Source organism: Syngnathus typhle, linkage group LG19 (genome assembly GCF_033458585.1).
Source record: "Syngnathus typhle isolate RoL2023-S1 ecotype Sweden linkage group LG19, RoL_Styp_1.0, whole genome shotgun sequence".
NCBI lineage: Eukaryota > Metazoa > Chordata > Actinopteri > Syngnathiformes > Syngnathidae > Syngnathus > Syngnathus typhle.
In genome coordinates, this window is record NC_083756.1 from 5,847,249 (window position 1) to 5,875,137 (window position 27,889).

The 27,889-nt window shown below is 41.0% G+C and overlaps 2 protein-coding genes across 6 annotated transcripts in view; both read right to left on the reverse strand.

Moving 5' to 3' along the window:
* Positions 1-3,224: 3,224 nt before the first annotated feature.
* LOC133143656 (noelin-3-like) lies at positions 3,225-4,882 on the reverse strand. Its single transcript, XM_061265729.1, has 4 exons — positions 4,727-4,882; positions 4,439-4,658; positions 4,140-4,246; positions 3,225-4,064 (listed from the first exon to the last, which is right to left on the reverse strand). The coding sequence occupies exons 1-4, from the start codon at positions 4,871-4,873 to the stop codon at positions 3,381-3,383; spliced, it is 1,158 nt and encodes a 385-aa protein (XP_061121713.1). The 5' UTR covers positions 4,874-4,882; the 3' UTR covers positions 3,225-3,380.
* Positions 4,883-9,055: 4,173 nt separating this feature from the next.
* Positions 9,056-27,889, reverse strand: part of col11a1a (collagen, type XI, alpha 1a) — a 28,417-nt gene continuing 9,583 nt past the window's right edge. For 2 of the 5 annotated variants that reach the window (XM_061265728.1, XM_061265727.1), the window contains 59 exons: positions 25,619-25,684; positions 25,431-25,472; positions 25,261-25,323; positions 24,782-24,856; positions 24,582-24,665; positions 24,393-24,449; positions 23,537-23,590; positions 23,406-23,459; positions 22,917-22,970; positions 22,751-22,804; positions 22,417-22,470; positions 22,237-22,281; positions 22,010-22,063; positions 21,880-21,924; positions 21,555-21,608; positions 21,378-21,422; positions 21,190-21,243; positions 21,022-21,066; positions 20,811-20,864; positions 20,651-20,695; positions 19,995-20,048; positions 19,806-19,913; positions 19,687-19,740; positions 19,208-19,261; positions 19,075-19,119; positions 18,948-19,001; positions 18,808-18,852; positions 18,647-18,700; positions 18,514-18,567; positions 17,587-17,640; positions 17,403-17,510; positions 16,643-16,732; positions 16,195-16,248; positions 15,957-16,064; positions 15,769-15,876; positions 15,620-15,673; positions 15,492-15,545; positions 15,314-15,421; positions 14,884-14,937; positions 14,755-14,808; positions 14,595-14,648; positions 14,471-14,524; positions 14,289-14,396; positions 14,142-14,195; positions 13,964-14,017; positions 13,828-13,881; positions 12,520-12,573; positions 12,319-12,426; positions 12,184-12,237; positions 12,039-12,092; positions 11,863-11,970; positions 11,724-11,777; positions 11,614-11,649; positions 11,485-11,538; positions 11,169-11,415; positions 10,974-11,086; positions 10,709-10,777; positions 10,202-10,435; positions 9,056-10,122 (listed from right to left, as the gene is read on the reverse strand). In XM_061265728.1, coding sequence (XP_061121712.1) covers positions 9,976-10,122; positions 10,202-10,435; positions 10,709-10,777; positions 10,974-11,086; positions 11,169-11,415; positions 11,485-11,538; positions 11,614-11,649; positions 11,724-11,777; positions 11,863-11,970; positions 12,039-12,092; positions 12,184-12,237; positions 12,319-12,426; positions 12,520-12,573; positions 13,828-13,881; positions 13,964-14,017; positions 14,142-14,195; positions 14,289-14,396; positions 14,471-14,524; positions 14,595-14,648; positions 14,755-14,808; positions 14,884-14,937; positions 15,314-15,421; positions 15,492-15,545; positions 15,620-15,673; positions 15,769-15,876; positions 15,957-16,064; positions 16,195-16,248; positions 16,643-16,732; positions 17,403-17,510; positions 17,587-17,640; positions 18,514-18,567; positions 18,647-18,700; positions 18,808-18,852; positions 18,948-19,001; positions 19,075-19,119; positions 19,208-19,261; positions 19,687-19,740; positions 19,806-19,913; positions 19,995-20,048; positions 20,651-20,695; positions 20,811-20,864; positions 21,022-21,066; positions 21,190-21,243; positions 21,378-21,422; positions 21,555-21,608; positions 21,880-21,924; positions 22,010-22,063; positions 22,237-22,281; positions 22,417-22,470; positions 22,751-22,804; positions 22,917-22,970; positions 23,406-23,459; positions 23,537-23,590; positions 24,393-24,449; positions 24,582-24,665; positions 24,782-24,856; positions 25,261-25,323; positions 25,431-25,472; positions 25,619-25,684 — 4,176 coding nt within the window. In that variant the 3' untranslated portion in view covers positions 9,056-9,975. Of the gene's footprint in view, positions 10,123-10,201; positions 10,436-10,708; positions 10,778-10,973; positions 11,087-11,168; positions 11,416-11,484; positions 11,539-11,613; positions 11,650-11,723; positions 11,778-11,862; positions 11,971-12,038; positions 12,093-12,183; positions 12,238-12,318; positions 12,427-12,519; positions 12,574-13,827; positions 13,882-13,963; positions 14,018-14,141; positions 14,196-14,288; positions 14,397-14,470; positions 14,525-14,594; positions 14,649-14,754; positions 14,809-14,883; positions 14,938-15,313; positions 15,422-15,491; positions 15,546-15,619; positions 15,674-15,768; positions 15,877-15,956; positions 16,065-16,194; positions 16,249-16,642; positions 16,733-17,402; positions 17,511-17,586; positions 17,641-18,513; positions 18,568-18,646; positions 18,701-18,807; positions 18,853-18,947; positions 19,002-19,074; positions 19,120-19,207; positions 19,262-19,686; positions 19,741-19,805; positions 19,914-19,994; positions 20,049-20,650; positions 20,696-20,810; positions 20,865-21,021; positions 21,067-21,189; positions 21,244-21,377; positions 21,423-21,554; positions 21,609-21,879; positions 21,925-22,009; positions 22,064-22,236; positions 22,282-22,416; positions 22,471-22,750; positions 22,805-22,916; positions 22,971-23,405; positions 23,460-23,536; positions 23,591-24,392; positions 24,450-24,581; positions 24,666-24,781; positions 24,857-25,260; positions 25,324-25,430; positions 25,473-25,618; positions 25,685-26,123; positions 26,412-27,250; positions 27,347-27,550; positions 27,737-27,889 lie in introns of all 5 variants that reach the window. The other 3 variants (XM_061265723.1, XM_061265725.1, XM_061265724.1) reach the window with 3 other exon arrangements.

Below are 27,889 nucleotides of genomic sequence, written 5' to 3' on the forward strand. Positions count from 1 at the left end.
CACTAATTGTGTGTCAATATTGTCAGGCATGCATAATAGTTTGAGGCCTCAGTCTTTCTCCATGTGAAATAATACTGCCCTCTGCTGGAAAGGAGTGCTGGTCAGGAGTACCACATATCTTTGATCATCTCAAAGCGCAACCTGTTAAAAATATATATATTTTCCTTTTATACAGCTGAGCTATCATGGTGCATTGGAAATAATACGGCTATTTAATGAGCAGCATATTTTGCGGGTTGCATTTTGTTATACTCGTCCACTTGCATTTGCTCGGGGGTTGTTAAATAATTAATATTGCTTGAATTAATTTGTGCACACGTGGAATTTCCCTGTATCTAGAGGTATCAATCTGATTTTTATAATTATTTCCCCCCTTCTTGATGTATACAATTAAAACAGGTAGTCAATCTGAATTACAATAAAAAAAATCCTCAGTATAACCCAATGCTGTTTAACTACATCACTAATTAAATCCTCTAAAAGTACAATTAAGGTGACCATCTTCCCATCAGACAAACTGGTATCAGAGGGACAATTTCATGAAATATAAAAAGGAACTTTGATCAAGTATACTTTTTTTTTATCCATTTAAAGAAAGCAATGGTCAAATGGAGAGCAGTGAGCTTACCTGTGCAGATCCTCATTTCTTTTTAGTACTTTGTATTTGCTCTGTATTCCACGCTGAGTTGATATTTTTTTCTTTATTCTCCTTAATGACAAGCAGGTGAGGAGCGTGGACACACCCTGCTTTGCTTGATGCACCCCAACTTGCAGACTTGGCAAAAAAAAAAAAACAAACAGCAGAAACACTAAAGTTTGTGAACAGCAGAAGAACATGAGACCTCCATTGGAGAAAATAAGATGACATGATTTTAGATGCATTAAGCTTCACTGATGCAATTTATTGCAATCTTTCAAATTCTAACTTTTGCTACTCTGTAACATGATCACTCATTAAAATGAGTTCCCTTCATTCAGCGTCCTCATTAAAACATCTTAAAAACTACCACAGTGCAGTATCCTGTCAAAAACTGCGCTTTTTGGATTGCTGCGAATTTCATCACGCCGTCCCCAAAACATGGAATAGAGACTTTGATATTGTTTTAAGATTTATAGCTCAGAATTGGAAACTTCTATGAGCACACTTGACATTATACAGAATGTTAAATATTAACTCTTTGGTGTCAGATGATTTAAAGTGACTTGATTGCTGATGTCAGCACAATTTAATCCTTTGGGTTTGACAGCCTGAGGCTGCCGCATTTTGATTTCGTCGTTGATGAAAGCGAGATTGTGCTCCCCGATTGCTAAAACTTAACACAAGACAGCATAAAAAATGAGCACGCTTGCCGCAAATACCTTCAGCTCCACATGTGGTTAACGAGAAAAACACAGTGAGAAATTACTTTCTGTGACCGCTCTGATGTTTTGTACAAAAAAGCCAACTCTGAGAAATGAACAACTGAATCCATTCAGATAATACAACATGACGGGGGTGGTTTTTGCTCAATATAATTTTATATTTAATCAAAAATCTAGAGCTAGCCTGCTGTTCTCAGACTGGAGTAGAATATGAGTGTACCTGAGAGAGAGAAACATAGAAATACGTTTCTGACTTCACACCAAGCAAGCAACACAGCACGGCCCAAAGGGAAAGAATGATGGAAAAGGCCTTTTCATATTATTCCCATACTCATAATGTGACAGGTTGCTTGGACATGGCTGCCTTATGTTGTGATTTATTAGCCTGAGAGAGAATTTTGACGAGCAAACTATTATTTATGATGAAATATGTATTCGGGTGGAGTCTATCGCCCGGTTGTAAATTGAATGCCTATTCTTGACTCAATAGTCATTTACTCCCAGATTCTCATTTGAAAAAGATGTTTTTCTTTAATAATAGAAGCAATATTCTTGTTTGTGAGCTGAGCATGAAGTATGTGTTATTGTTTTGTTTTTTATTTACGACTTGAGGGATTTTAAAATGACAACAAATGGGTAGCAGTGACGGCATTTTTCTTCCTTATATTTTCCTCCACGAATAATACACTTTTTTTTATTTATTTAGAGAATCAGCAAGTGAAAACAGAAATAAATGGTGTTTACAGGAGAATCACAATAATGTCAAACTAAACACAATCACATCCCATGAATACAAAGTATTATTATGGTGGCTTTTAGTGCTGCATTAAATCCAGTGTTCATTATCAACACTGCAGCGTTTGTGAGGTAAATCTGAGCAGCTTCCCCACAACATCTGCTCTCCTGATTTAACGTGATTACAATGTTCAGTGCTGAATGCACTATGATGATCTTTGGGATTTTCAAGGCAGGTGCCCAAGTTCTATAAAGGCACAGTGAGTATGAGTAATCTTTCCTCTGCAAGCTGAGTCATAGCAATGATATATGTTACATTACAGTTGGACGTTTCCATCAGAATGGTGCTGAAGTGAAGATAAAATAAAAGTTGGCTTGGATTTACTTTCATTTCATGTTATGTCTTTTTTTTTTTTTCATGTGCCATCTACTCATTAAGCTACGTTTTTCTCAGCCAATCAGCTTCCCGCAGTCGTTTGCGTCATGTCCAGGTGAGGCTTGTCTCTGTATTTAAGGTGGATGCTTTGTTCGGCCTCGTCATTTCTTTGCTGCAGTGCTGCTGCACACATTACACACTAGAATTTACTCCCAAACTAGAATTGACTCCAAAAATATGACACCCCATTTACCTGTGAACCGACTAGAAGTCATCATCCATGCTTATCCAATATTTCAATCATTTCAATTATTTTGTATTATATAATGTGCATTTTTTTAATGGTGAAGAAAAAAGGATTCAACTGCTTTCAACAAATGCTTTATTAAAAAGACACCAAAAATACACACACAAAAAAAAACTAAATACTAAATTGCACTGATTGCAAGCACGAAAAATGTAACATTAGGCATGCATGCACAAACTAAGAAGCTGGGCATATATTGTACAATATACAGCGATGCCGTATTTAAGTGTATCATCAATGTGGAAAAAGTGTAAAAATGTTTTTCTACAGTACTCATGCTGCAGTGGTCTACTCGCTTAGCAACAAGTTCAGTCCCCACTCAGAGATGGTGTTAATGTTTGTGCCCTGTGGTTGTCTGGCAACCACTTTAAGATGGTGTCTGCCTTTTGCCCACCTGGGAAATGCTCCAGCGGTAGAATGGTTTAATGGATTATTTTTTCCCCCCATTAACTCATTCACTACCAACCCAGTTAATATCTTTGACGTCTATAACCATCAATGGTTCTGAACGAGTTACTTTCCATGCTCCATTTCAGAGTCTTGAAGTTAAAAATCTGAACCACACAATGCTCCAGGTTCAACAATTTGTAAATGTTTATCTCACTTTTTAGAGTCATCATCTGTTTCTATGACATGGAACAAGGTGATGTTGAATATGACCTGGTGTCCATTATTCCAAGCATAGAGCACTCTCTCTCTGGCATTGTAGTCAAGCATGGAGATATGGAAGTACTGATTGAAGAATGGAATGTCTATGTACTCATACGTTGAAGTCTTTGTGGAGTACGCATAGTAAACTTTTGCTCCAGACAGATGCGAGTTGGTGATATAAAGCGTCCCGCAGATCATGAACGACTCCCCCGCGTTCCTTTTGGAGTATTCCGTGTTCCAAGTTTTCAGGACATGTAAGGTGTCCGGATCGATTTGAGAAATGACCATGTTGCCAGCGTTTTGGTTGGTGGCATACGCCACCCACATTCCGAGTTCATCCGCCATGACATCGATGTCTGAATATCCTCCCCACGTATACGGGTACATATTATGGAAGCCGGCAAATTCCAAAGCTCGCTGGGCCAGCACGGTGCCTGTCTCAAAGCTGTACTTGACAATTATGTTGCTCTGGTACTTGTTATAATAAAGTGAGCCGTTGTAGACGACGTGATTGGTTCCTTCCCATTTGAACGGAAGGCTATACGTACGAGCGACCACTCCCGCCGAGAAGTCCTCCATGGTCTTGAACTCTCGGACGATCTTACTGTTGGTATAACCGTCCATGTACCAAACCTGTGTCAAACATGGGAGATGTTATTTGGAATGGCGTCAATAACAATAAAAAAAAATATATAATCTTTAACTCACTCTGTTGTGTCTTGAAGATACCAGTGAATCGGTCATCCATGCTCCAAAGCGGGTTCCGGAGATCTTTAGCGTAACAGGCCCGGTGATTTTCATTAACTTTCCGCATGCTGAGAATAATAAAAAAAAAAAATCAATATACCATATTTTCTGGACTAAAACCTAAAATTTTCTCAAAAGCTGAATGTTTTAAAATGGGCCATTCATTGAAGGTGCGCCTTATAGTCCGGTGCGCCTTATAGTCCGGAAAAAACGGTAATGAAATACTGGCTTGGATTAGGTCAGATTTTCGTTTGACTCACTTAATTTGCCCATACAGCTTCGGAGCCTGGTATCCAGTTGCAGGAGCCGCTGATAGAGCTCATCGTAGTCGTAGACACCAAGTTCCGCCTGAATACTTGTTAACACCGCTGAGAGATTCCTGATCTCCTCTTTGAATTGGGCGATGAGTGTCGCGTCCATTTTGTACTGCTCCAACACGGGGATCAACGGCTTCAGCTGGTCCATCTTGTCTTGAAGCTCCTAAATGCGAGCAAGGAAAACTAATATGTCCGAGAAATTAAGAAAGGGTACGCGCAAAAATGTCAGACCTGGAAGTTTCTGCTCATGACAGATTTCCTATCATCCTCAAACTGTCTGAATTTGGTCCTCAGGCCCCTCATTTGGTTCTCCATTTTCATCACAGACTGAAAATCCCTCTGGGTTCGCATATTCAGAACCTCAATGGACTGAGACATATTCTGCACCTAGAACCCAAAATGGCTGATTAAAAAAAAAACAGAAGAATTTGAATGCTCCTACCTACCTTCTCAAGAAGATGGCGGAGCTGCTTGTTCTTGGCATCTCTGGAGCACAAATTCTGTTCTGGGGCCATGACAGTGCAGACACAGCGTCCGTCAGCATCCTGACCCGAGCTGTGCACCTGCCAACCATCTTTTGGCCCGATAGTCTACAAGCACAAAACCAAACCAATTAGACCGGATATTGATCGAGGACGGGCTTAAAACAAAAAGATGAATAACGAGAAGATGCTGATAGAAAGCATTTATTTCCCCTTATGAATGTGTCACGAGTAAATCTACATGAAAAATGTCCAAAGCTGTCTCCAATTTCATATTTTACTCTGAACAAACATCATTTTAGCTCTCAAATAGTTAATCGCCGTAATAATTCTTGTTGCTTAAATATTACCAGGATCAATCAAGTGTTCGTTCATTCGTCTATTTTTTTTATGGTTTCTTTTGCAAGGGGGAAAAAAAACGCAACTGGCCATGAGGTGGGTGGTTGGGCAAACAAATGCAAATATACCCCGCCTTCCTCTTTTCTTCCTCTTTTGTCAACACCTTAACCTTGGTGTTGAGGTCTCCTGCGTTCAATTCTGCTTTCTTTCTCAGCAATCCATGCAAGGTCAACGTTTCTTTGACTCCCTATTACTTCATCTTTTTTCATGAGCTGACTTTAATAAACAAAAATCCTCCATAACACAGACGACCTTTTTGTTTCCAATTTAACCTTTCAACAAGATCCCAAGAACTCTCACTTAGTTCCCTAACCTCATTTAAAATGCATCGGAACTTTTGAGTAAGATTTCACGGAAAGATTGTATCTCCATCTGTTGTAGTTTGCAAACTGAATTAAGACTCATTCAACAGATGAATGTGAACTGGCACACTTCCAGCCTCTTCTCATTAGTGCTTCCATGAGTACAATTCATGCTGTAGGCTAACTTTCCTTTTTCTGCATGCTGTTCATATCCTATTCAGCCTTTGTACCCAATCTTGAATTGTAAAACAAAGAGAAGAGCTTCCACTTTTTAGCTGGTCTCCAAGGTGGACCACGCTTTTGTTTGCTCACAGTCGACACAGCGCACAAAGGAAGTAATGTGCTGACTGGATGCAAAACGCCTTGCGCTATCGTAGCGTGCAGCTCAAGGTAACCTTTGGAGGACAACGTGTGGAGAATGCTGCAATCAACTTGTAATTTAGCACACTTTTTTTTGTGCTTTTGTCTAACTCCCCCATTGTCTCTTCAACTCTCTGTTGTCAGACTGCTGCAACAAGTCTCCAAAGGCTGGCCTAAAATACTGCTGTGCGTGTATTGAAAGAAAGTTTTTTCGGCATTGGCTATCCAAGAACATGATTAATATTCATGTGGAATAATATTCCCGCTTTAAATCTACATGGAATTGAAAAAATCCAGGAAGATGATCACCTTTTAATTCATTCACATTTTTCAGACTCCTCACATTAAAATCCTGGAAACTTTTTTTTTTTTTCCAAGAGTGAAAAGTGGGAAGTAAATTTGATTTGTCAGTACATTTTAAGCCGAATAGCTTACACAAGTCCAATTTGCCGAAGCTAATTCATCTCGTCGTCCATCTGCCTGTTCAAACAAGCCACGGCAATGTAATATGCATGACTCTTATGTGAACACTTGTAGATGTAATAGCAAAGGAAGACCAAGTTGAATGAGTAGCCGCTTCTGCAATCAGACTGAGGTAGATGTCGGAGATGAATGGTAACACGCTGAAGACATCAGCCATAGCAACACTAACGACCGCCAGGAGAGGTGAACACTTCAGAGTGGAGAACAAAAGACAAGGAGGTTGTCGGGCTGAGTCAAAAGCAGCTAAAATTGCAAATGTGGCAGCCTTTAAGAGATGTTCAGCTTTTCAGATCCGCTTGGAATCTAAAGTGGCTTCACTACTTGGGTGCCTGGACTATCATCATCCCCCCACACAGTTTTTATGACTGCAAAACAATTGCAAAGATGATGGAGTGCTGTTGTCGTTTGGCAGGATACGTTCTAGTTTCTGCTGAATGATAATGGAAATAGTTCCAAGGAAATTGGTACAGGGCTGCAGCTCCATTGTAATTCCACATTTTGATTGTGGTATGTTGCTATCTCGCATTTGATTACAAAATTGAATTTGGAAAATATATTATATAGTCACGTTCATTCAAAATAACTCACCTTTTGCGATAAAAGGGAAAACTGATGACAGCCTCTCGCAGTTAAAAAAAATTGCGCAACATTATCAGTCCATTACTCCATTTATATGTGGGCAGCAGTCCCTATTCCAACGATGACCCGAAACCTAATCCCGACCTTTCACCCTTTAGTGAGTATTTTAGACAAAATGACTTTTCTAAATTGCAGCATAGATGCTCTATGAGTAGCCACAACATAATTACCTGGCTGGGAACAGACGGAATATTATGCAATACAAATATTTTGATTGGCTCTGTTAGGGCATGGGGAACAAAATACACATCTTCTATTAAAGGCACATTCATTTACATGCCCAAAGTGGAGGCCACTAAATTGCTCCGTTCAATACATCGAAGAACAAAGCTGTGTGTTGCGAAAAGGTTTGGCAGCCAGTGAGTGACAGATTAATTCTTTGCGGCTTAGAGTAATTCCATGAAAGGTTTGCATTTTCTAATCATTTCACCCCCCAGCAATTAGCAATTGATTTGGGCACCAGTAATATTCCCCAAATAAGTGGGATATGAATTAACTTATCCTTTAGTCACCCTATTCAAACTATTTCAAGCCCCTTCAAAGAAGGTTTAAAGCGGAGGGCATGATTGTTGCACGCCCCCCCCCCCCCCCCCCCCCACCCAGCCAGTCGATTGTTTATAGCATTTCAGCACCACGGCAATGGACAGCTCCCCCATTGCCACTCGCTGCAACACGTTGATCAATCTTTTTCGAAACGGATCTTAAGAGACATGCAGGCATTTAGCAATAAATTTGGAACTTTTCTAGGGTCTGGATGACAACATTTAAGATGACTAGTGATGATTTACAGATATAATGCAGTGTTGATTATCAATATGATGGATTTTCATTAGTGATGGAGATTTGGGAGATGCTCAAAAACTAAATGAAAATGTTGTCATAAAACTCACCGCAGATGGGTACAATCCAAAGATGGTCAGGGAGAGGAAGGAGTATAATATACTCAAGAGGAGCCGCATGCTGACTGCTGTACGTACGTCTAGCTGTATTCCGACTTCACTACGAGCAGCCCCCACAGTGGCCGGTTTGGGGGGGGTTAAGATTCTTGGAGTGCGCAGAGAGGAGAGCTCGGCTCACGAATAAACGTCTGTTCGCTCACTGGCATCACACCCACCTCTCCTTGGAGCCAAGGAAAGGATTATGAGGGTGAGCGAGAGAGCGAGAGAGAGAGAGAGAAATGTTAAGGGACTTGTAGAGGTCTATTTGATGATTATGTAGATTAGAAAGAGTTCGTAGAAGTCCCCAAAAACTTTGCTTATATTTTATCAGCATTCACAGGGTTTTTCTGTGGGTCGTTCTTTCATCAATACAGACTTTTCTATTTCTTATCTACAGACTATTTTTTAGTGGAAATTGTGGGGCAAGATTTATAGATTCATTGTTGCCATTTGCTTAAGAGGCTGAGAGATAATAAATAATAAAATGTAATATCTGTGAAATATATCAAGCGTTTCCCCGAGAACATTCATAAAGGGCTTTCAAGCAACATCGAATATAATTACTTTAGTGTAGTTTTGAATTGTTTGGGGAAATCATAGCTGTCATGCCAGCGAGTTATTGATTGAGTTTTGCTTTGAGTGAGGAAAAAAAATCAAAGCTCTCTTAAAAATCAAATCCACATGTCAAGAATGAATATTGTAAGATGGAACTTTATTGGTTTCAAGAGAGACGGAATTGCACCAGCCCAAAGTTTTTAGTTGACGTCATTTTACACAAACCACTGAGACATTCAGTTCACTGTTGTTTCCAATCCAGTTTTAATATTTAATGGAACTATAAAAAGCAACATGGAAAAAAAAAACATTTAGTTACAAAATGGGTCACCTTAGGGGCTTCTCATTGCATTCACAGAAAGGATTTGAACAGTGGATGTCGAGCAGTTGTGGAACTCTCTCTTTTCAAAAATAATCCCCACCCAAAATATATCAACTTAATTGTTTAACCAAGGTATATACAGGGTATAACATCCTTGCATCCTAAAAGGTTATCAAGAAAGTCTGAGGTATACAACCAAAAAAATAATAATAATTAAAAAGCCTGTCAGAAAACAAAACAGAAAAAAGCAACAAATAGAATTAAATTAATTAAATGAATGCCATGATTGCTACTAGCACAGGATCACAACATTAGTGGGAGATGTTGCCGTTATGTTGTCGCTAAGCTTTTTGGAGTGTCAATATATACAAAGGGCAAAGTCTAAATTTGGCAATGGAGAATTGTTTGGATGCTCACTTTATTTGCCTGATGAAAAAGGTACACACAGTATTTGGTAAACAGAATTCAAATGTGGAATCCGTTTGCTGAAATAAGCAGAATGGAACACATGCAAGTTTTGAAAAATGGATTCAGAAATAACAGTAATGTACAAAATACTTACAGTTTTTATTATTATTATCAAAATAGACCTTCTTTCTTTGCTTAGCACCTCTTTATTCCTTTGGAGTGTGTTTTTTGAACAAGCACCATTTGAATTTCCTACAGCACCTGGAGAATCCGGAGAGGAGGTCCGCCGCCTCTCCCCGGGCTCGCTCCGATCGGCCCGCCTCCTCTACCACGCTTTCAAAATGTCCTTCACCTTTTGCTCCGTGATGGGGTCATGTGGTTCCAGCCCTACAAGGGCAACAAGTATTCTCCGGGTTTACGCGTACATACATGGAAAGGACATGTTTGCTACACCATCTCTTATTCAAAACTTGCATGTGGCATAGAAAAAGCCTGGGTTGGTGTGGGAGGGGGGGGGGTGTATTGGGGGCGGGGCTTCAACTTGACTTTCTCTGCTGACCCCATCAAGTCCTTTTTTTTTGGTCATTTTTATTTAGCCGAGGAAGCAGACGGGCCCGACTTCAAACCCGAACTTCTGATTTGGGTCCCCAAAGTCAGTCAACATGACGTCGATGATTGGAACCTGATCGATTTTGGGAGTATTAATCTCCATCACAGTCTTTCCGTAGCCCTTCCTCGTCTGTAACGGAAAAACAACTTGAATGAGAAAAATCCGAGCCGGCGATTGAAGTTATTCCGATTTTTTTTTTTTTCCTTACCGCACATCCGTCTGAGAGGGCCTTGATGTAAGGGTTGTTATCGTAAGACAACTCCTCGTCATTGGCACCCAGGAAGCGTAGCGACTTGTCGTAGCTGTCGCTGGTGGCGTCGTGCCACGCCACGGATTGGTGGCAGCTGTAGGTGAAGTTTTGCCTCGCCGAGGCTGTCAGTAGCCTGAGGAAGGTCATCTGCACCATGTTAATGGAGTTGCCCTCCGAGTCGACGTAAGAAAGCTGGGGCGGGAGAAAAAAAATCCACGTGTAAGCTCTAGTTGATCGTAAATAAGAGGAAAACAACAGCTGGGAAAAAAAGTTGTTTGTGACATAAAGTTTGTCCTCTAAGCACTTTGATTGAGCAGGAGTTGTTTACAAGGGGATGTTTTTACGTGCTCAAGGGCAAAGGATGATGTTATATTGAAGTCGGGTTTTCATGAGCTCTCGCTCAGGTAGTTTTTTTTTTTTTTAACTAAAAGCTGGTTGATGAATCAAGAAAGAGAGAACACTTACTATTTTACCACGCTTAAATTCACTGTACCATGACCCTGGAACTTCTTTAGGCCATGAGGATATTCTGACCTGTGAACACAAAGACATTTTGTTAATTCCAATAAATGTTTCTCATTTGCATATTTCTCCTTTGGTTGCACCAGAGTGTGTTAACCCTGAGGCAAAAGGCTTTTCATGTGATTCAGTCTGCTTGCTAATGAAACATTACCCCGATAAGATTTCAAAGAAAATAAATCATGGGTACTAGGAATGGAGACTGACTTACCCCATTGGATTTCTTATCAGGGTAGATGCAGGTTTCTCCCCCAGCAGTAAAGTTACAGTAGACTTTGAAAGAATCCCCTGAGCAACCTTGATTTGGATCAATCCAGTATTCACCTGAAAAGAATCCAAAGAAGATATTTATATCAAAATGTACGACTTGATCCGACACTGTTGTGTTTTCCTTTTCTGGATTTACCATCGGGGAACTCCGGGTGGCAGAGTTGCAGGTCCTTGCATGTTCTGGCTGGGTTGTTCTGAGTCCCCATTGGGTATTTCATGCGCTCAACATCCTGTTTAAGGTTGTTGAGAGAGCCAAAGATGTCCTCCATGCCCTCGCCGTAGTCCATGAAGGTACCGGCCGCATCGGATTGCATGTCGCTGGAACGCTTGGTCTTCTTGGGGGAGCGGACGGGCAGTGGCTGGATGACCTCACCCGGTGGACCCTACAGGGAGGGGTGTGTCATACATGTCAAAAATTCTTCTTAATTCATACACAGTCCTTAAATACTCACAGGAGGACCCGGAGGACCAATAGCGCCACTGTCTCCTTTAGAACCAGCCGGACCCTGTGAGACACGTTCATCATATTAACCAAGTGTCACGTCATTATTTTCAACTGGATTTTAAATGATTTGACTTACAGATGAACCTTTAGCTCCCTTTGGACCTTGGGGACCCTGAATGTGAGAGGTTATCAGTTTTGCATTCACTCAGCTGAATTTTAAACGATTCAATTATTGAATAGACTTACAGGTAGACCAGGGGGACCGGGGGGACCGAGAGGACCTGATGATCCACCGATACCCTAAAAAAAGATGAGATGGAAGAAATATTATTACCGTCGGCCATCATGATGTCTTTTTCCACTAAGTTAGAGAGAAACTACTTACACCGTCTCCTTTGCTACCAGATGACCCTTGCGGTCCAGGCAAACCTCGGTCTCCCTTTTCTCCTTGTTCACCGGGGGGTCCGATCAAACCGATTAAACCTGGATGTCCCTGAAAAAGAACATTTTAAGCACAACGCCAAAAATTGCTTTCTTTCAAAAGAAACCCGATAAACATACCTTTTCACCCTTGGAGCCCGGGTCACCTTTCAGACCAGGAAGTCCAGGAGGACCCTGAACAAAAGTAGAAATGAAAATGTTAAAACAGAACCACGTGGTGCTGAATAAAACATAAAAGGTTAAGGACAAGGTGACATGTACTAACCATTGGTCCAGGTGGGCCATCTTGACCTGATGCACCAGGGAATCCTTGTTCACCCTGTAAAAAAAAAAAAATACTTTTGTATTTCCTTTTTGCTTCAACAAGCTCATATCTCAAATAAAATATATTTCGACTTACAACAGGGCCAGGGATTCCACGTAGACCTTCTGGACCAGGTTTTCCAGCAGGTCCCTGAGGTCCAACAGGTCCTGTTTTACCCGCTGGACCTTCGGACCCAGCCTCACCCTGGAAACAGGAAGTTGCCCCAAAAGAGTTGTACTCGTTGGTAAAAGTACCGACGTCACTTCAAGCCAAGGAATCCAATGGAGTGCTTTTTACCTTGGCGCCCTTCTCGCCTTGTCTGCCTTCAGCACCAGCAGCTCCCGGAGGTCCCTAGGAAGAGCACCATTGTTATGAAGCATTTAAAAAAAAAGTGATTTTTATTCAAAAATATGAAATATTAAAGACATGTATAGTAATCTTTATTGTTCAGTTTTTTTTTCTATGGGTATGTCTTGTATGGCATTTCCTTATTGGGTGAAAATTCTGCCTAGCAACAAGCTGTCAGGAATGACAAAAAAAACAAATTTCCCTGTTGATAATCATATTTCTTTTCCCAAAGAGTTTCAGACACTAATCACGACAAGGTGAGTAGTGCTTGATGTGTCAATAGCAATTTAATCCGCATTGCAGGGTCATCCATTCCTCTTTCATCTTTCCACCATCAACCTGCTCGACCAGCCAAAGCCGGAGCGTCTATTGATCCAAAGTCCAAATTGAGCCCGCTAATACCCCCAGAGAGCTCCTTCTGCTTCAGTGCTTTTATTAGCTTGTCATCTTAAACTTTTAACTAGTGCTCAAGAGTCTCTTCGACGGCACTAATAAGACTGTGGGCTGGTTCACAGAGTAGTTGTTTCCCTTCTAACCAATGGATTGATTCAATTTCCCCAAAATGATGCAACAAATAAACAGATTTTTCTTAAACAACTGACTACCTCTTCAAATAAAAGTTAGCCATAATGCATTTTAAGATTTTTCCCATCCAGAAAATATCACCGGCATGAAGACTCACATCTGTGAAATCAGCTTAGTAGCACCATGCTGATATCTCCTTCATACTGCATTAAAACATTAGCTTTAAGTACAATTGAGTGTTCTTAATTTGACAAGACTGCAATTCCCAATGAAACAATCTTAACAACAAAATTCATATTCTGTTGAACACTCCTTGAGCCAAGTCACATTTTGTGGTTCCACATTCATGTTATGAATCTGCTTTGCCGCAGCTGTCAGACAGCAGCATGAGATCAATAATGTGTCACGCTCGCAATGGCTCTCATTTTCAAAAAGCTTTAAAGGAATCAAGGATCAATTTCTTGATAAGCCTTTTTTCATTTCTTTTGCGAAAGGGGAAAACGGATTCCTGATTTGGGAGTCTCACTTCTCGTTTCCCATCAGACTTAAGAGCATCTTTCGATCACAGCAGGATTTTCTCTTTAAATTTCCAACTTTTGTTATTCCCCCTATCTTTTTTTTTTATGAAAATGAATAATTCGTACTTGAGTACAACTCCCGGACGTTTGCAAACTTGGATTGTTGGCAGGCACGTTACAAAAAATCCAATCCCTATACAAATTCTGAACTTACTCTTTTGCCTGGAGGTCCAGGTGGGCCAGCTTCTCCAGATGGACCTGGGGGTCCCTTGAGATCACAGAAACACAATGTTATGTCACAAATATATAACACCGATTTGAACCCAGCAATATAGATATGAAATACTTACCGCTTGACCGGTTTCACCATCCTCTCCCTTCTCTCCAGGTTCTCCGTCCGTGCCCTGAAGAAATACACGTGTCAGAAATATATCTTTTCTGTGATGAGACCGACTTGAATTTAATAAGCATATATTAAAATCAGATTTGGATATGAAGCAAATATTGCTTGAGGATTTCAGTACTCACAGCAACGCCTGGCTCTCCAGGAGGACCGGTGTCTCCGGGGAATCCGACGGGACCCTTTTAAAAGAGACCAACAAGTTGTGTCAAAGACCAAGGCAAAATGGAATATATATATATATATTAATTTCCATATTTATGTCAAGTGCTTACAGGGTTACCCTTTGGACCGTCATCTCCAGGGGGTCCTTTAGCACCTGCGGGTCCAGCAGCACCAGGAGGTCCTGCCTCACCCTTCTCTCCTCTCTCGCCTTTGGGTCCCTGCCAGAACAAAGAAGCGTATCACGTCAATTTGATGAATTGAACAAAATGGAATGGCTCTCGAGATTACATACCCCGGTGCCGGGCTCTCCGGGTGGTCCCGGGTTTCCAGCTTCACCTTGTTCACCCTTGTAGAAAGACAAACCTCAGTGAGTAAAATTATGATCGTACAAATACGGGCAATGATTTCACTCGTACCTTTTCTCCCACTGAGCCCACTGGACCCACACCGCCTGGAGGACCTTGTGAACCCTGCGATACAGAGAAACAACTTGAACAACACTTGCTGATAGCTGATAATAAAATCACTGATTGTGGAACATAGCCACTATTTGATTTCAAATATTATCATACATACATCAGCTCCACTTGGACCTTGAGGACCTCGAGGACCAGGGGGGCCAGGAGGACCCTACGGAAAATATATTTTATAATGTATACATTTTTTAATACTTAAGTGTGTAGCAGTTGAGGTCACGTTTCTTACCATAGGGCCAACGTCTCCATTCTCTCCCTTCTCACCGGGAGGTCCTGGAAGCCCCTGAGGATATAAAAACATAAATCGTACATAAAAACGAAACATCATCCAAGTCACAAGAGGTGTGGATTGCCGTAAAACCGAACGCAGATTGCTTGTAAGTCAACCATGTGCGGCAATGCATGACAATTTCTCCATGCTGTCAAATTGTCCTCTGAGATTAAATCGTTAGTGGTCTAATTACGCAGTATGCTAAAAGCGAGAAACAGAAAGACACAAGTGCAGGAGGTTGCTCGCTGCAATTACTGGAAAGTCGGTAGGAAGTGAATGAGTCTTTTTTAAAAGTCTATTAAATGTACCCTGGTGCGGAGTCATTTTAAGAGTTTGTAGAGTCAACAATTTGGCCTCACAAAGACTGAAGGAAATAAATGGCTCTAACCTGCAGGCCGATGGGACCAGGTGGTCCAGGGAACCCTCTGGCTCCTTCGTCACCTTTTTGTCCAAACATACCCTGCTGACCCCTAGGCCCAGGCTCTCCATCAGCTCCCTGAGAACCAACAGTTTTACAGTTGCTGATAGAACACAAAAAATATATATATATTGTAACGGCAACTTACAGCAGGACCTGGGGCACCAATGGGACCTTGAAGACCTGCTGGTCCAGGAGGACCCTATCAAAAAAATCAGAATTAAGGATAGAAAATATCCAATGGGATTTGTAAAGGGAATTCCTTGAGAAACAAACCTGTTCTCCCTTATCAGCTTTGCTTCCTTTCTGACCGGGTTCACCAACCTCTCCCTAGAAAATCCACGTAAAGATCAGTCAGCTGTCTTCAATAATTGTCCTCACCACTGACAGTTATTGAAGCTATCTTTGGGATGTGGCTTACTGACCTTATCTCCATCCTCTCCAGGTGGACCTTGTGGTCCAGCAGGTCCAGGCAGACCCACAGGACCCTGGACGCCGTCACGACCAGCTGGACCTTGAGGACCTTTCTCACCCTAATACAGTCAAGACATTAGCTTGCTTCCTTTTCAGACAAAGATAAAGAAAGCATCAATCAATGTTTACTAATACTTACAGGTGCACCTTTCTCTCCAGCAGGACCTGGGGGACCTTGTGGCCCAGGTCTACCAGACAGGCCAATTGGACCTGCTGAACCAGCAGGACCTCTCTCACCAGGAGAGCCCTAAGTCAAAGTAAAGACAAAAAAATACATTTACATCAATGGGTCAGTATTAGATTGGAATTTTTATGTAACTCTGGTGATACCTTTCTGGATTATTTTTCTAATTTTACAATTCATCTATCATACTTACAACAGGTCCAGGTGGACCCTGGGGCCCCTCTCCGCCCTTCAGACCTGCAGGACCCTACGAACAAAAATAAGTGTCAATTATTTTCTTCGACAGCAAAATATTTGCTTTTGTCACATATGCAATATACGATAACAATTATTTAGGAAATCTTGCACACTGTATTTGGCAAGTCATTAAAAAACACTGCAGTTGGATCCCTGACCATCTTTCCTCCTGCTCGGACCATGATGCATTGCAGCCGAGGACTTCATTAGTTCCATGTCACGTTGCGATTCCTCTACGTAAGATTAAATGTGAGAGCTGCTGTCTCTAAATGAGCGAATAGCTGGAGATAGGTGACGGTTCATTTGTTATGGAGTCAAGCTCTGTCACCATCTCCTATATCAAAGCCATGGGTAGAGAGAAGGAAGCGTTGATGAATAAGTTTAACGTCAAGTAGCTCTCTTACCGTGGCACCAGGTAGACCTCTCTCGCCTGGAAAACCTCTGAGGCCAGGAGGACCGTCTTTACCAGAGGAACCTTGCGGTCCGGGGTCTCCCTGAACACACAATCAAAAATCCCGGTTGAAGTTTGGATTGATTGAGTTGATATGTTCATTCTTGACAATACAATTCTGATCAAATGCAACTGTAATTTAAAAAAAAAAAAAACTGTAGTCATCACAATGACAACAACTCATTTTATTTTTAAGCAGAAACATTTCTTCGAGCTTTGTTGTTCTCATTGAGCACAACAAGGAAGCAGAGCCGCAAGAGAGCCTGTGGGGCTTATAAAAAAATTCAAACTCTGCTGCTTGGACTTCAGCAAAGTGTCCCTGGCATACTAAAATGGAGGCCTGAGTGAAAACGAGGGAGGGAGATGGGTCTGGGAGTAGTAAAGTGTTTAGAGTTAGCCGACAGACTTGATTAGATTGTCTGTTTTAGGGAAGATGGGGGTGGAAATGAAAGCACAAGACTGGAGAGAGGAGGAGGATAAGTGCAACGGTACGTCAGGGGGGCCGTTTGGACAAAATGCCTCCCGACGGCCTCTAATGGGTTCTCAAATGGTGACAAACGGGGAAATTCAGACAGAGCATTTTAGTCGTATGTAATGTATAATACATATATCCAAAGGCCGCTGCCATTTTTGCTGACGTGACACAAATTTGTATGTAAGTACGGAGGCGCCTCGGAGTAAATAGAAACTCTTACGGAAGCCGTATAACTCACCTTTGCTCCCTCTTTGCCACCGGCTCCAGGGAGACCTTGCTCTCCGGGTGGACCTGGAGGTCCAGGGTGGCCTCTCTCACCAACAGGACCGGTTTCTCCTGTGGGTCCCTAATATGAAATATATTTTAGTAAAAGAGGTAACTTTACAGACATACATACTAGTATTTTTTTTTTTTTTTATTACCTGTGGCCCGACAACACCGCCTGGGCCTGGTGGACCAGTTTTTCCTTGAAAACCCTGAAAAAAAATAAAGACTTCAATTAAAAACAAACCGAATAAATATATTGACCTATTTTTGAAGCAGCACCACTTCACCACCTAGGCCGAGAATCTCACAAACTACTTTTATAAGAGATCATCTCAGGAGGATGTCTGATTCTTGTCTCAAGAACAATTTGAATGTCATCAGAAAGAAATACACATGCACACACACGGAGTTCTCCGGAGAAAACGGTGGAAGAACAATTAGTCGAGAAAAAAAGCTGCTGAATAAGTTGACAGTTGCACTTGATTGGTTTATGCCGTGCGGTTTTCCCTTTGGATATACTTTAAAGTTCTTTACACTTCATAGGGCAAAGTCACTTTTCTGACATTTTTTTTTCCCCCTCCTGTTGCCCTCATATTACATTTAGCGGAAACAGAGATCCATCTTGACTCTTGATATGCACTTCCTGCAATACAACCTATACTGACAACCCATGAGTATTTTTATCACTGTAATCAATCCACATATTGGATGCCTGCAGAGCGAGCTCCTCAACTATAAATCCAGAACCATAAACATTCTAATGAAGACTATATCGTCGTTCGGATAGCAGAAACGAAAGATATCATAAACACTGACGATATGCGAGTTTTTAGAAGAACTTATAGTCCTTGCACAACTCGTGATTCATCTCAAGTATGGAATAAAAATGCAGAGAGGGCAAAATGAATGCGACAAGGTCCAAATTTGCTTTTTTATTGTTGGATTAATCTCATGTCTGTCGGAATATCGCCTACTGTGTAAAAAAAAAAGAAAAAAAAAGAAACATTGTCATACCAGGATGTTAATATGCTCCATATAGTGTGTCTAATATTATTAAATGAATATATTATGGAAGTACTCACTGTCTCACCACGCTGGCCCGGATGTCCAGGCAGTCCATCCTTCCCAGATGGTCCCTATTTTGGAGGATGAAATATATTGGATTGGCTTCAAGGAGATTGCTTTATATTTTGTGGTTAGGTGTAAATAACTTACAGGTGGTCCTTTTGGTCCAGGGAAGCCCACAGGCCCCTGCGGTCCTTGAGGTCCCTGGAATAAATATATGAAGATTCAAGGTGTGGAAATATTGTTATGGAGGAGGAGATACCTAATCATGTGGCCCCATGTTTGATTAGAGTCATGCATCATGGACTTACTCTCTCACCAGGCGGGCCTGGAGGACCATCGTTGCCTGATGTGCCCTGTAAGCCGCAAAAAATGATTATCAAACATCTTTTACTCATATTCTCTACAATTTAAGAGTCGCTTGTATGTTATGATCAATAGTGAGTCATACTTTGGGGCCTGGCTTTCCTGTTGGGCCTCGGGCTCCTCGAGCCCCACGAGGACCCTACAAAAAAAATGTAATCAAAATAAGATATTTCAAGTAGAAAGAAAATAAATAGAGAATAATGAGTACATACCGTTGGACCTCTTTGTCCTCTTGGACCAGGTTTGCCTGCAACACCCTTTTAGAACCAACAATAACAAAATATATAAGCTTATATAGAATAGAATAAAGATCCTTTTGTATTAAATGTGATTTAGAATTCTTACCCTGGCACCTTTCTCTCCATTGGCTCCCGGGAATCCGGGAAAACCACTGGAGCCCTGTCAAGAATGGGAATAAAAGGACATATCACAAAGGGAATTCATTCTGTAGTCAGCACAACTCTTCGAAATGAGGAGCACGTCATCTTAAATACATGCACAAATAATCAAGCGACTATCTTACCAACATGTGATGCCCACATCGCGTTGCATTGGAAACAAGAAATCAAATGTGCTGAGTCTCTCAATCTTTGATCATTTCACATGTCTCTTGAATTTTTGAATTATTAAACAGCACCGTATAGTTGTATTGCAATAATCCCAACGGTATTCTGATATTCTATTTGAAAAATGCCATCCATTCTTTTGAAAGGCTTTATCCTCACTCGCTGACGTGGGCAGGAGGAAAGGCATTGAGAAAAAAAAATAAAGAAGGGCTTGAAAGACGAGTTTTAAGGTTTGGCTTTGTTTGAACAATCATTTACCTTTGGTCCTTGTCTTCCTGGATATCCTGGCAATCCTGGTACTCCAAGTTTACCCTGAGTAAAATGAAATCATGAATAACTCCAAAGATTTGTCAGAAAGGTGTCCACTGTCATATTACCTTTTCTCCAGCAGGACCAATAGGGCCTGATTCTCCATTGGGGCCAGATCTTCCCTTAGGTCCCTCAGGACCATCCTCTCCACGGGACCCCAACATGCCAACCTCACCCTGATTAGCAACAAAATAATTAAGATGATGGACTTGGATGTGACAGAATCTATTCTAAGAGATAAAAAATTTCTTCCTCACCCGGTCTCCTTTGATTCCCATGTCACCTTTAAAACCTGGGAAACCATCTTCACCCTAAAACAAAACAAGAACAACCTACAGCATGTTTCTAGAATTGCTCATTGCAAGCAGTCATTTCCAAATTGTAATCATATTAATCATTTTTTTGTCCTTTATCATTTCATATGATAGATAATTTAGCATTGTATATTTATCCGCTCATACACACACATGAGCTAAAGCCCATCCATTATTCATGACAAAACTTCATCCCCAGGACTCAGGAGTTGAAATCTCATCTTTGAATCATTCACCAACTAACACACACCCGTCACTATGGTAACATCAAACTCACATTTTATACAATCAAATTTGTATCGATCTCGAGGGACCATCTCAGCGACTTCAGAGGTTTAAATTCCGAGTAGTAACACGCAGGCAAACACTTGAAAGAACTGGAGATGAATTGTGAATTGTTCTTTGAAAGCGAGGCGGCTTGAGCACGGCTGCTTCGCATTCGTCTCCACTGGAGGAGGCCATCCCATTGTCTGACCTCTGCTAGGCTCAAAGGATTCAGACGGACGTGAGGAAGGCAAAGACGGGGCCCGAGTTACAGACGCTGTCGCTTGAATACAAAGATAAAAAATTCACTCCCCTCACTTGACTTTCATTCTTACCTTTTCTCCCTTTGAACCTTTCAAGCCTCTCACACCATCAGCACCCTGTTGGACATGTCATACTTTAATAGCTCATCTTGATGAAACTCTACAAACATAGCTTGACTACAATTCAAATAGACCATTATTATTGAATTATTAATTTTCTAGACGAACTTACCTTGACACCACGAGGACCAGGATAGCCGATTGGACCCTGTGGACCCAGAGGACCCTGAAAGAAGAATAATGGTAGTCAGGGTGGATGAATAGAGCAAAGCAATGACCCGCTACTTGACCCTTACATCGGGAATAGGACAGCCCCCTCTATTTTTTTATTTTTTGCATTATAATTATTTAGGTAAAAAGACTGAATTCCTGAAGACACCTACTTGGGCTCCTTTCTCTCCGGCCGGACCTTCCTTGCCAGGATGACCCTGTAAAAACATAATAACACAGATGGTACTAAAATCTAAACAACATTATTATTTATTCAGAAGGTCCCAAGTAAGTATTATTGCTATTCTGGCTGCTTGACCACAGGTAATAATTGCACGTACAGGGGGTCCATCCGCACCAGGTAGTCCAGGCAACCCTGACCTGCCCTGGGGTCCCTGCAGATGAGAAAAATACACATCAAGTATTTATGACAATAAAGAGTGTTATCAGAGACAAAACAATCCCCCCCCCCCCTAAATTATGAAACATTTAACAGAACATACGCAATTAAAAAATAATTAGTACGTACTTTTTCACCAGGGGGTCCGATGGGGCCTTGGGGACCGGGAAGACCCTATGAAATGAAGATGTGCATTTCAATGAGCTTTGGTTTCTATGGCAACGCACACACACGAATGCGTGTACACTTCCCATACACTTTGCTATGACATCAGATTGCAATTCAGAGTGTGATGAATGAGTTTACCTGAGTCCCTGAAATACCCTGTTGGCCCGGTGGTCCTGGTTCTCCTTGTGGTCCCTAATCAAAATACGAAGCAGCGGTCAAAGCAAACAAAACACAAGGCCGGACTTGAATTCAAAAGTATCACTTGCTTTATACTTGTTAATATATTCAAGCGTCCTTCAGATTTCTATTCACGGTAAATGCCATAACAAATACAAAATGAGGGATCTCTCTAGGTCATTTTGAGGCACAGGAATGACCTCTGACCTCAGCTGTGAATCCCAAAAGAAGGCTTTAAGAGCTGAGAGGAAAGGTTTTAAAGATACAAACAAAATAATGTTCTTGCCATGTTTCCTTTTGGACCATGAGGCCCGTCAACTCCAGCAATACCCTGTGAGGCACAAAAAACAAAAACAAAATGAGGATGATTGTTAATCTTTTACCAATATCAGGAACTGATCAAATGATTTACATACAGGTGAGCCTGGAGGTCCGGGGGAACCGCGGGGTCCCAGCAAACCTCTTGGACCCTACAAGGAGTGAGAATATTATTATTATTATTATTTTTATTTATTTATTCATTTGTTTATTTATTAAAATTAAATGTGCTAGAGACCAAACAAGCGCAGATTTGAATCAGATAAATAAAAAAAAATTGACCAGTGTTATTAATTTGAAAAAATAAATAGATGAATAAACGTACACTCTCGCCAGCCAACCCTCTGGGTCCGATCTCTCCATCCTCGCCCTGTGGGGGAGAAATAGACAGTTTAATAAATGCAAATTTTGATGAAACTCAAAATACCAGTGGGTGACTTCAGATTAGGGTTTTATTTTTGCTTTCGTTCTACCAATTTGTGTTTTCAAAATCAGATGCACTTACTCTCTGTCCATCCTCTCCAGGAGATCCTGGGGGTCCCATTGGTCCTGGCTCACCCTAATTTAAAAAAAAAAAAAAAAGAACATTAAGAAATTCTTGATGATGGCTTTTCATTCTTTTCCCTTTCCTGACATTTGCAGGTTGTCAGTCATCAAACTGGAATTTCACAATTTTTAACACTAATTAAGATATGATGACAACCAGTCTATTGCAGCACAAGTAGGACTGGCCAAAAATAGTTTCAATTAAAAATTTGGAAATTATCACAAACACTATTGATGGCTCATAATGAAGATATTATAAATTATTTTACAAGATAAAATATAGCTGTACTTACCCTGTGTCCTTTTTCACCAGGCAGTCCGGGAAGTCCATCAAAGCCTCGGTCACCCTGTTTTTTTTTTTTGTTTTTTTTTTTTATGACAACAACGTCAATTCACAGCCACATAACATTCCGATTGCACTATTTTGCAGACATAATTGCTAGTAAATCTATTTAGTACCTTGCTGCCTGGCTCTCCAGGCATCCCACGTGCACCATCGGCTCCGGCACGACCCTAAACACAAAAGAAAACAACAATAATAAAAAACATAATAATTGTAAAACAAAAATAATTTAAAAAAGTACACGGTAAATTCAAGGTCAATTAAAGTGGTATTAAAAATCAACAATCTCCTATTTTATGATTATTATTTATTGCTAATACCTACTTTATTTTAATTAGGAACCAATTAGGTCAAGCTGCTTGGCGGGTGAGACATATTGGGCCCGCACGTCACCTATTCGCTTTCTGACTCATTTTGACATTTTCAGACAGATTAAAGAGGCCGGCAATTGATCCGATGATTGGAAGCTGTACAGGCCTTTAAGCAAGCTATTGTTTGTTGGTTTGTAAATAATCCTCTCAGTGTTTGAGCAGCAGGTCCAAACAAGTCCACATGAACAACAAACACTGTACAGTGAGAGTGGACGGGTCATTGAGGTCACTCACCCTTTTGCCAGCTTTTCCCATTTGTCCTGGTGGCCCTTGGACACCGCGGGGCCCCTTATAGACACACACACACGCACAAAAAAATACATCAGCAACTTTGAGTGACTTTCTATTTCCTTTTTTAAACTCACCTGAGGACCGGGATCTCCACCTTCACCTTTGAGTCCAGTTGAGCCAGGTAGACCCTGAACAGATGATAGGACAAATTAAACCAATTGTCTGGAAAATTGTCAGCATAATTTTCTCCAGCAACAGCAGGATTTATTTGAGGGTAACCACTAGAGGGAAGTGTTTAACTACATTAAATCTCGCTGTATGTGACTCAAGATTGACACGGACTTGCGGAGAGTGTGGGCAAACATGTCCTGGAAGTGTAGATATAAATTTGTTTTGCTAAAATTATATGTCTATATTCTATACGGCAACAATATAATAAAAACACACAACTAATAAATATTAAAATCTCAATCCACACACAATGCAGCAAAATGTTTCTTTTTTTTATTTGTATTTTTATTGGGATGATTACACTTGGACCAAAGGCAGTGAAAGGTAGATTTCACAGAGGCCCTGTCCATGCGCTTTTTTGCAGCAGATAATGATGGCTCGTGTATCAACAAGCCCAAAAAAAAGAGATAGTGGAAGGTGGGAGGTAGACAGAAGTATATTTTCTAAGCAGCTGGTAGCACCTAGATAGCAACAAGCAGGTTGAGCCCCAAAATGCTGATGCAGCAACATTTCCATACAAACAATCCGCCACAATTAAATGATGCCACAATTACAATAATGATCGCTAAATTTACGTATAATGAAAAAAGTCAACTTTACTATCTGTTAGTAAAATAAAACATGTTGACAAAAGGACCTACATTCTTAACATGTTTCATTGACGATGTTTTTGTTGAATTGGAGGCTGAAAGGTACAGGAGTGATGTAAAAAAAAAAAAAAAAGAAAATCAAGGTGAATAGTCGAAAGAAGTTACTCACCACTGGCCCTGATCTCCCTGTCAAACCCATCGGCCCTGGGGGTCCCCTCATAGCCAGCTGAAAGGTAAACATGACTGATATAATATTCTGTGTATAGTATTAACTGTATTTGGATTCATATTTTAACAATGTATGCATTTGTTCTACTAAAATGTAGCTTTTTAGATTTCCATGTCCTTGTCCACTTACTCTAGCCTGGGAAAGGATGGCTTGAGCTTGGGCTTCTTGGGCCGACACCACCGGACCCTTCTCACCATCGCCACCGAAGCGGAACTGTTACACACAAATATACACACACAAAAGCCATGAAAAGGTTCCTCGGTGCGTTACTAATTGTCCCTCATTATTCGGTGGGACAAAAATAACTGGTTAATATTGGTAGAACTTACTGGCAGCATCAGCATGGTACCGGGAGGTCCGGCCATGCCGTCAGCTCCGGGTAAACCGGCACGACCCGGAGGACCCTATGGTGGATCGCGTGGAAAGAATAAATTGATGTAAATAGATGGAAATAGTTTTTATTTTCGCATTAGAACAATTTGATTTGACAGGACAAAGACATTTTTCAGGTATTGTGCAAACACAGCAATTTTGACCTACGGGTCACCATAACCGATTAAGTGATTACAATGCATACGCAATGAAATCCGGTGCTAGATGTAATTAACTTTAGCAGCTGCTCAGATCATAATTAACTTAAAACAACAAGAAAGTAAGAAATGCATTTGACACAGTTATCAATGCAGGATAAAGCTATTGGAAAATAACATGGATGTAAATATAAGTTTAATTTAATGACCAAGAAGTGGAACGTAATGGTGTCAAAAGTCACAAATCTAAATTCAAATTTAAAAAAATTTAAACTCACTCTGTCACCAGGATCTCCAGCAGCACCGGGGGGTCCTTGTAGGCCTAAGGGACCGTGAAGACCCTTTTCAAAAACAGAGAATAATGTGATAATCAAATCAGGTGACCATTGTGTTGTGGAAAACAACAACTGAGAAGGTATTTCTATTTTTTTGAATCATTTATACTCACAGCTGGGCCAGGAGGTCCTGGTGGTCCTTCAATCAGCATACCCTTGAGAAAACAAACATTGGCAGTAGAAAAACAGTGTGTATAAACAAACATATTTACTCCAATTTGTCGTATTTCACACGACAGCAGGGAGAGTAAAATTCAGATCGACTCAAGATTAGAGTTCCTGAGCACGATGGGGGTCTTACAGGTTCAATCACAGCAGGTTCGCCCTTCTCTCCCTTTTGGCCAAAGGCTCCTCCAGCTCCAGCAACCTGTGGTAGTAAAGAAAATGGCGGCACATTGTACTCCATCCATCAAGACTGTATATATGTGGGAGCCAGAGGTCGGATTTGACACTGGAAGAAAATAATCAGGCAAATAAATGTTAGTTATCTGGAGCAAGAGTGAACCCCTGGACTTGAAGTGGAGCAATGGTGTCAACTAGTTATTACTAACATGCAAACCCCAATCCAAACAATCCTAATCATGTGATTGATGGTTAGGTGTGGAGAAATGATTTCAGAATGTATGAAGTGAAGCATTCCATGAAAACAAACCCAAACAATGAGGTCAATCAAATCACCGGCAAAGCATCGGCACGACCGGCGCAACATGCCAGTGATTCGTTACTCATGCCAACGAGAAAAAATAATCAGCACGTGCACACATGCACACACCCCTCAGTCTCCAAATCGGGGTGCGAATACTTACGGCGCTCTCAGAAACGTCCGTTTCAGCAGCCACCCCGGGCCCCAATTCCTCATCATAGGCGGTAGACGGTTTCGAGGGGGCGGGGCCGTACTCATCATATGCCCCATAATCATACAACCTGTTGTCAACCTCTCCCAAGTCATACTCCTTTAGGTCATCATATTCCTTCAAGTCATATGTTTCCACACCAGTGTCCACCTTTTCCGCCGTTTCTGGGACAACGACGGGATCCGGAGCAACGGGAGGGGCTTGGGTGACATAATCACCGACAACATCCTCCTCCACAGCCTTGGGTTGTTAGAAAAGCGAAGAAAGGAAGCAATGGCCAGCAGAATGTTAGTTGAGCAAATTGAGTATTTTTTTTATTTTGAATCAAATATTTTGAAATATATGGTAACACCTTAAGTATTAAAAAAAAGGAAGATTTCGTACTACACAATACAAAAGGTGTTATCATTATAAACACAATCAAACTAGTGTTAATATAAATTATTTCTGCCTTTTTTTTTTTTTTTGGTTCCATATGACATATTCATATTGAAACCCCAAAAAATGTTGCAAGCTCAGTCATTCACGATTGTAACCAAATTCACAAATGATCCATGATAATTTCTTTCTAGATTCAAAAAGAATGTGATTATACAGGTTTGATTGTCACTAATTGATGTCTCTAAATGAAAATTTGGAAGAAGCCTGGGTAATCACATCCACATCATCAAAATATGCGGTAGGCAAAGCAAGCTGATAACTGGCTGTGGGGACGATTTGTTTTTTGTTGAGCGGACAAAAAAAATAATACAAAACCAAACTGCTTCGATGACGAGGGAATGGAGCATATGTCGCAATTTCCAATTTTATGTTAATTTTTTTTCCAGATTTTTTAGGCCGTAGATGTCCAACCAGACAGCGTATAAAGTCTCATAGTTTGAATAAAGATTTTAAAACCAACTAACCAAAAATAAGTTAGTCGATTTAAATCTTTTTAAGCAGGGTACAACCCAAAAGACGCACCAATTTCACTGAAATAGTTGTGTCTTCACATACCAGATACCTTCTCGGGCAAAATCCTCCTGGACAAAATCTCCCCTAAAACTATTTGATTTAATTCGAATGAATATAAAAGTTACCTCAATGGATCCATGCGTGGCAAAGGGGGACTGAGTTTGAGAATCATCTACAGTTCCGTAGTCAATGCCTGTATTGTAATCTTCTACATTGCTTAGCTGAGGCATGTTGAAAAAAGGAAAGAAGAATAAAGCAAGGGTTAACACAAAGATAGGTTTGACCCGGCCGGGGGGGTTATTTGCTAAAGGGCCCCTTCCAAAGCTGACTACCGCTAGTGCTACACGGAAGAGGTTAGGGAGCTTGCATCACAGATTTTCTCTTGGAAATCTTGATGGGTTTCTTTTCTCAACTCGATCCTTTACCCTAAAACTGCCTCGGGGTCGCGCCGGCGCTGTGGCTTGGTAGCCAGGCATCTGTCGCTTCTTCTTAGCGGCAAACTTTTTAGTCGGTGTTTTTTTGCCAGCAAAGAACTTTAAGGGCTTGGCCTTAGTTTTACTGAGGGACTTTCGGGTCCTCTTCTTTTTCATGGAGACACTACGTTTGGTTCTCTGGAAGAGGGGGGGGGGCGGCGACAAAACAAACAGCAAGACAAACATTCAAGAGTGGGAATGATTTGAAGGCACAATTTGTGAGTGGTGTTCAGATTTTGTCATTCACCTCGTGACCTTTTGAACCACAACAATTGGGAGTGTAACAACAAT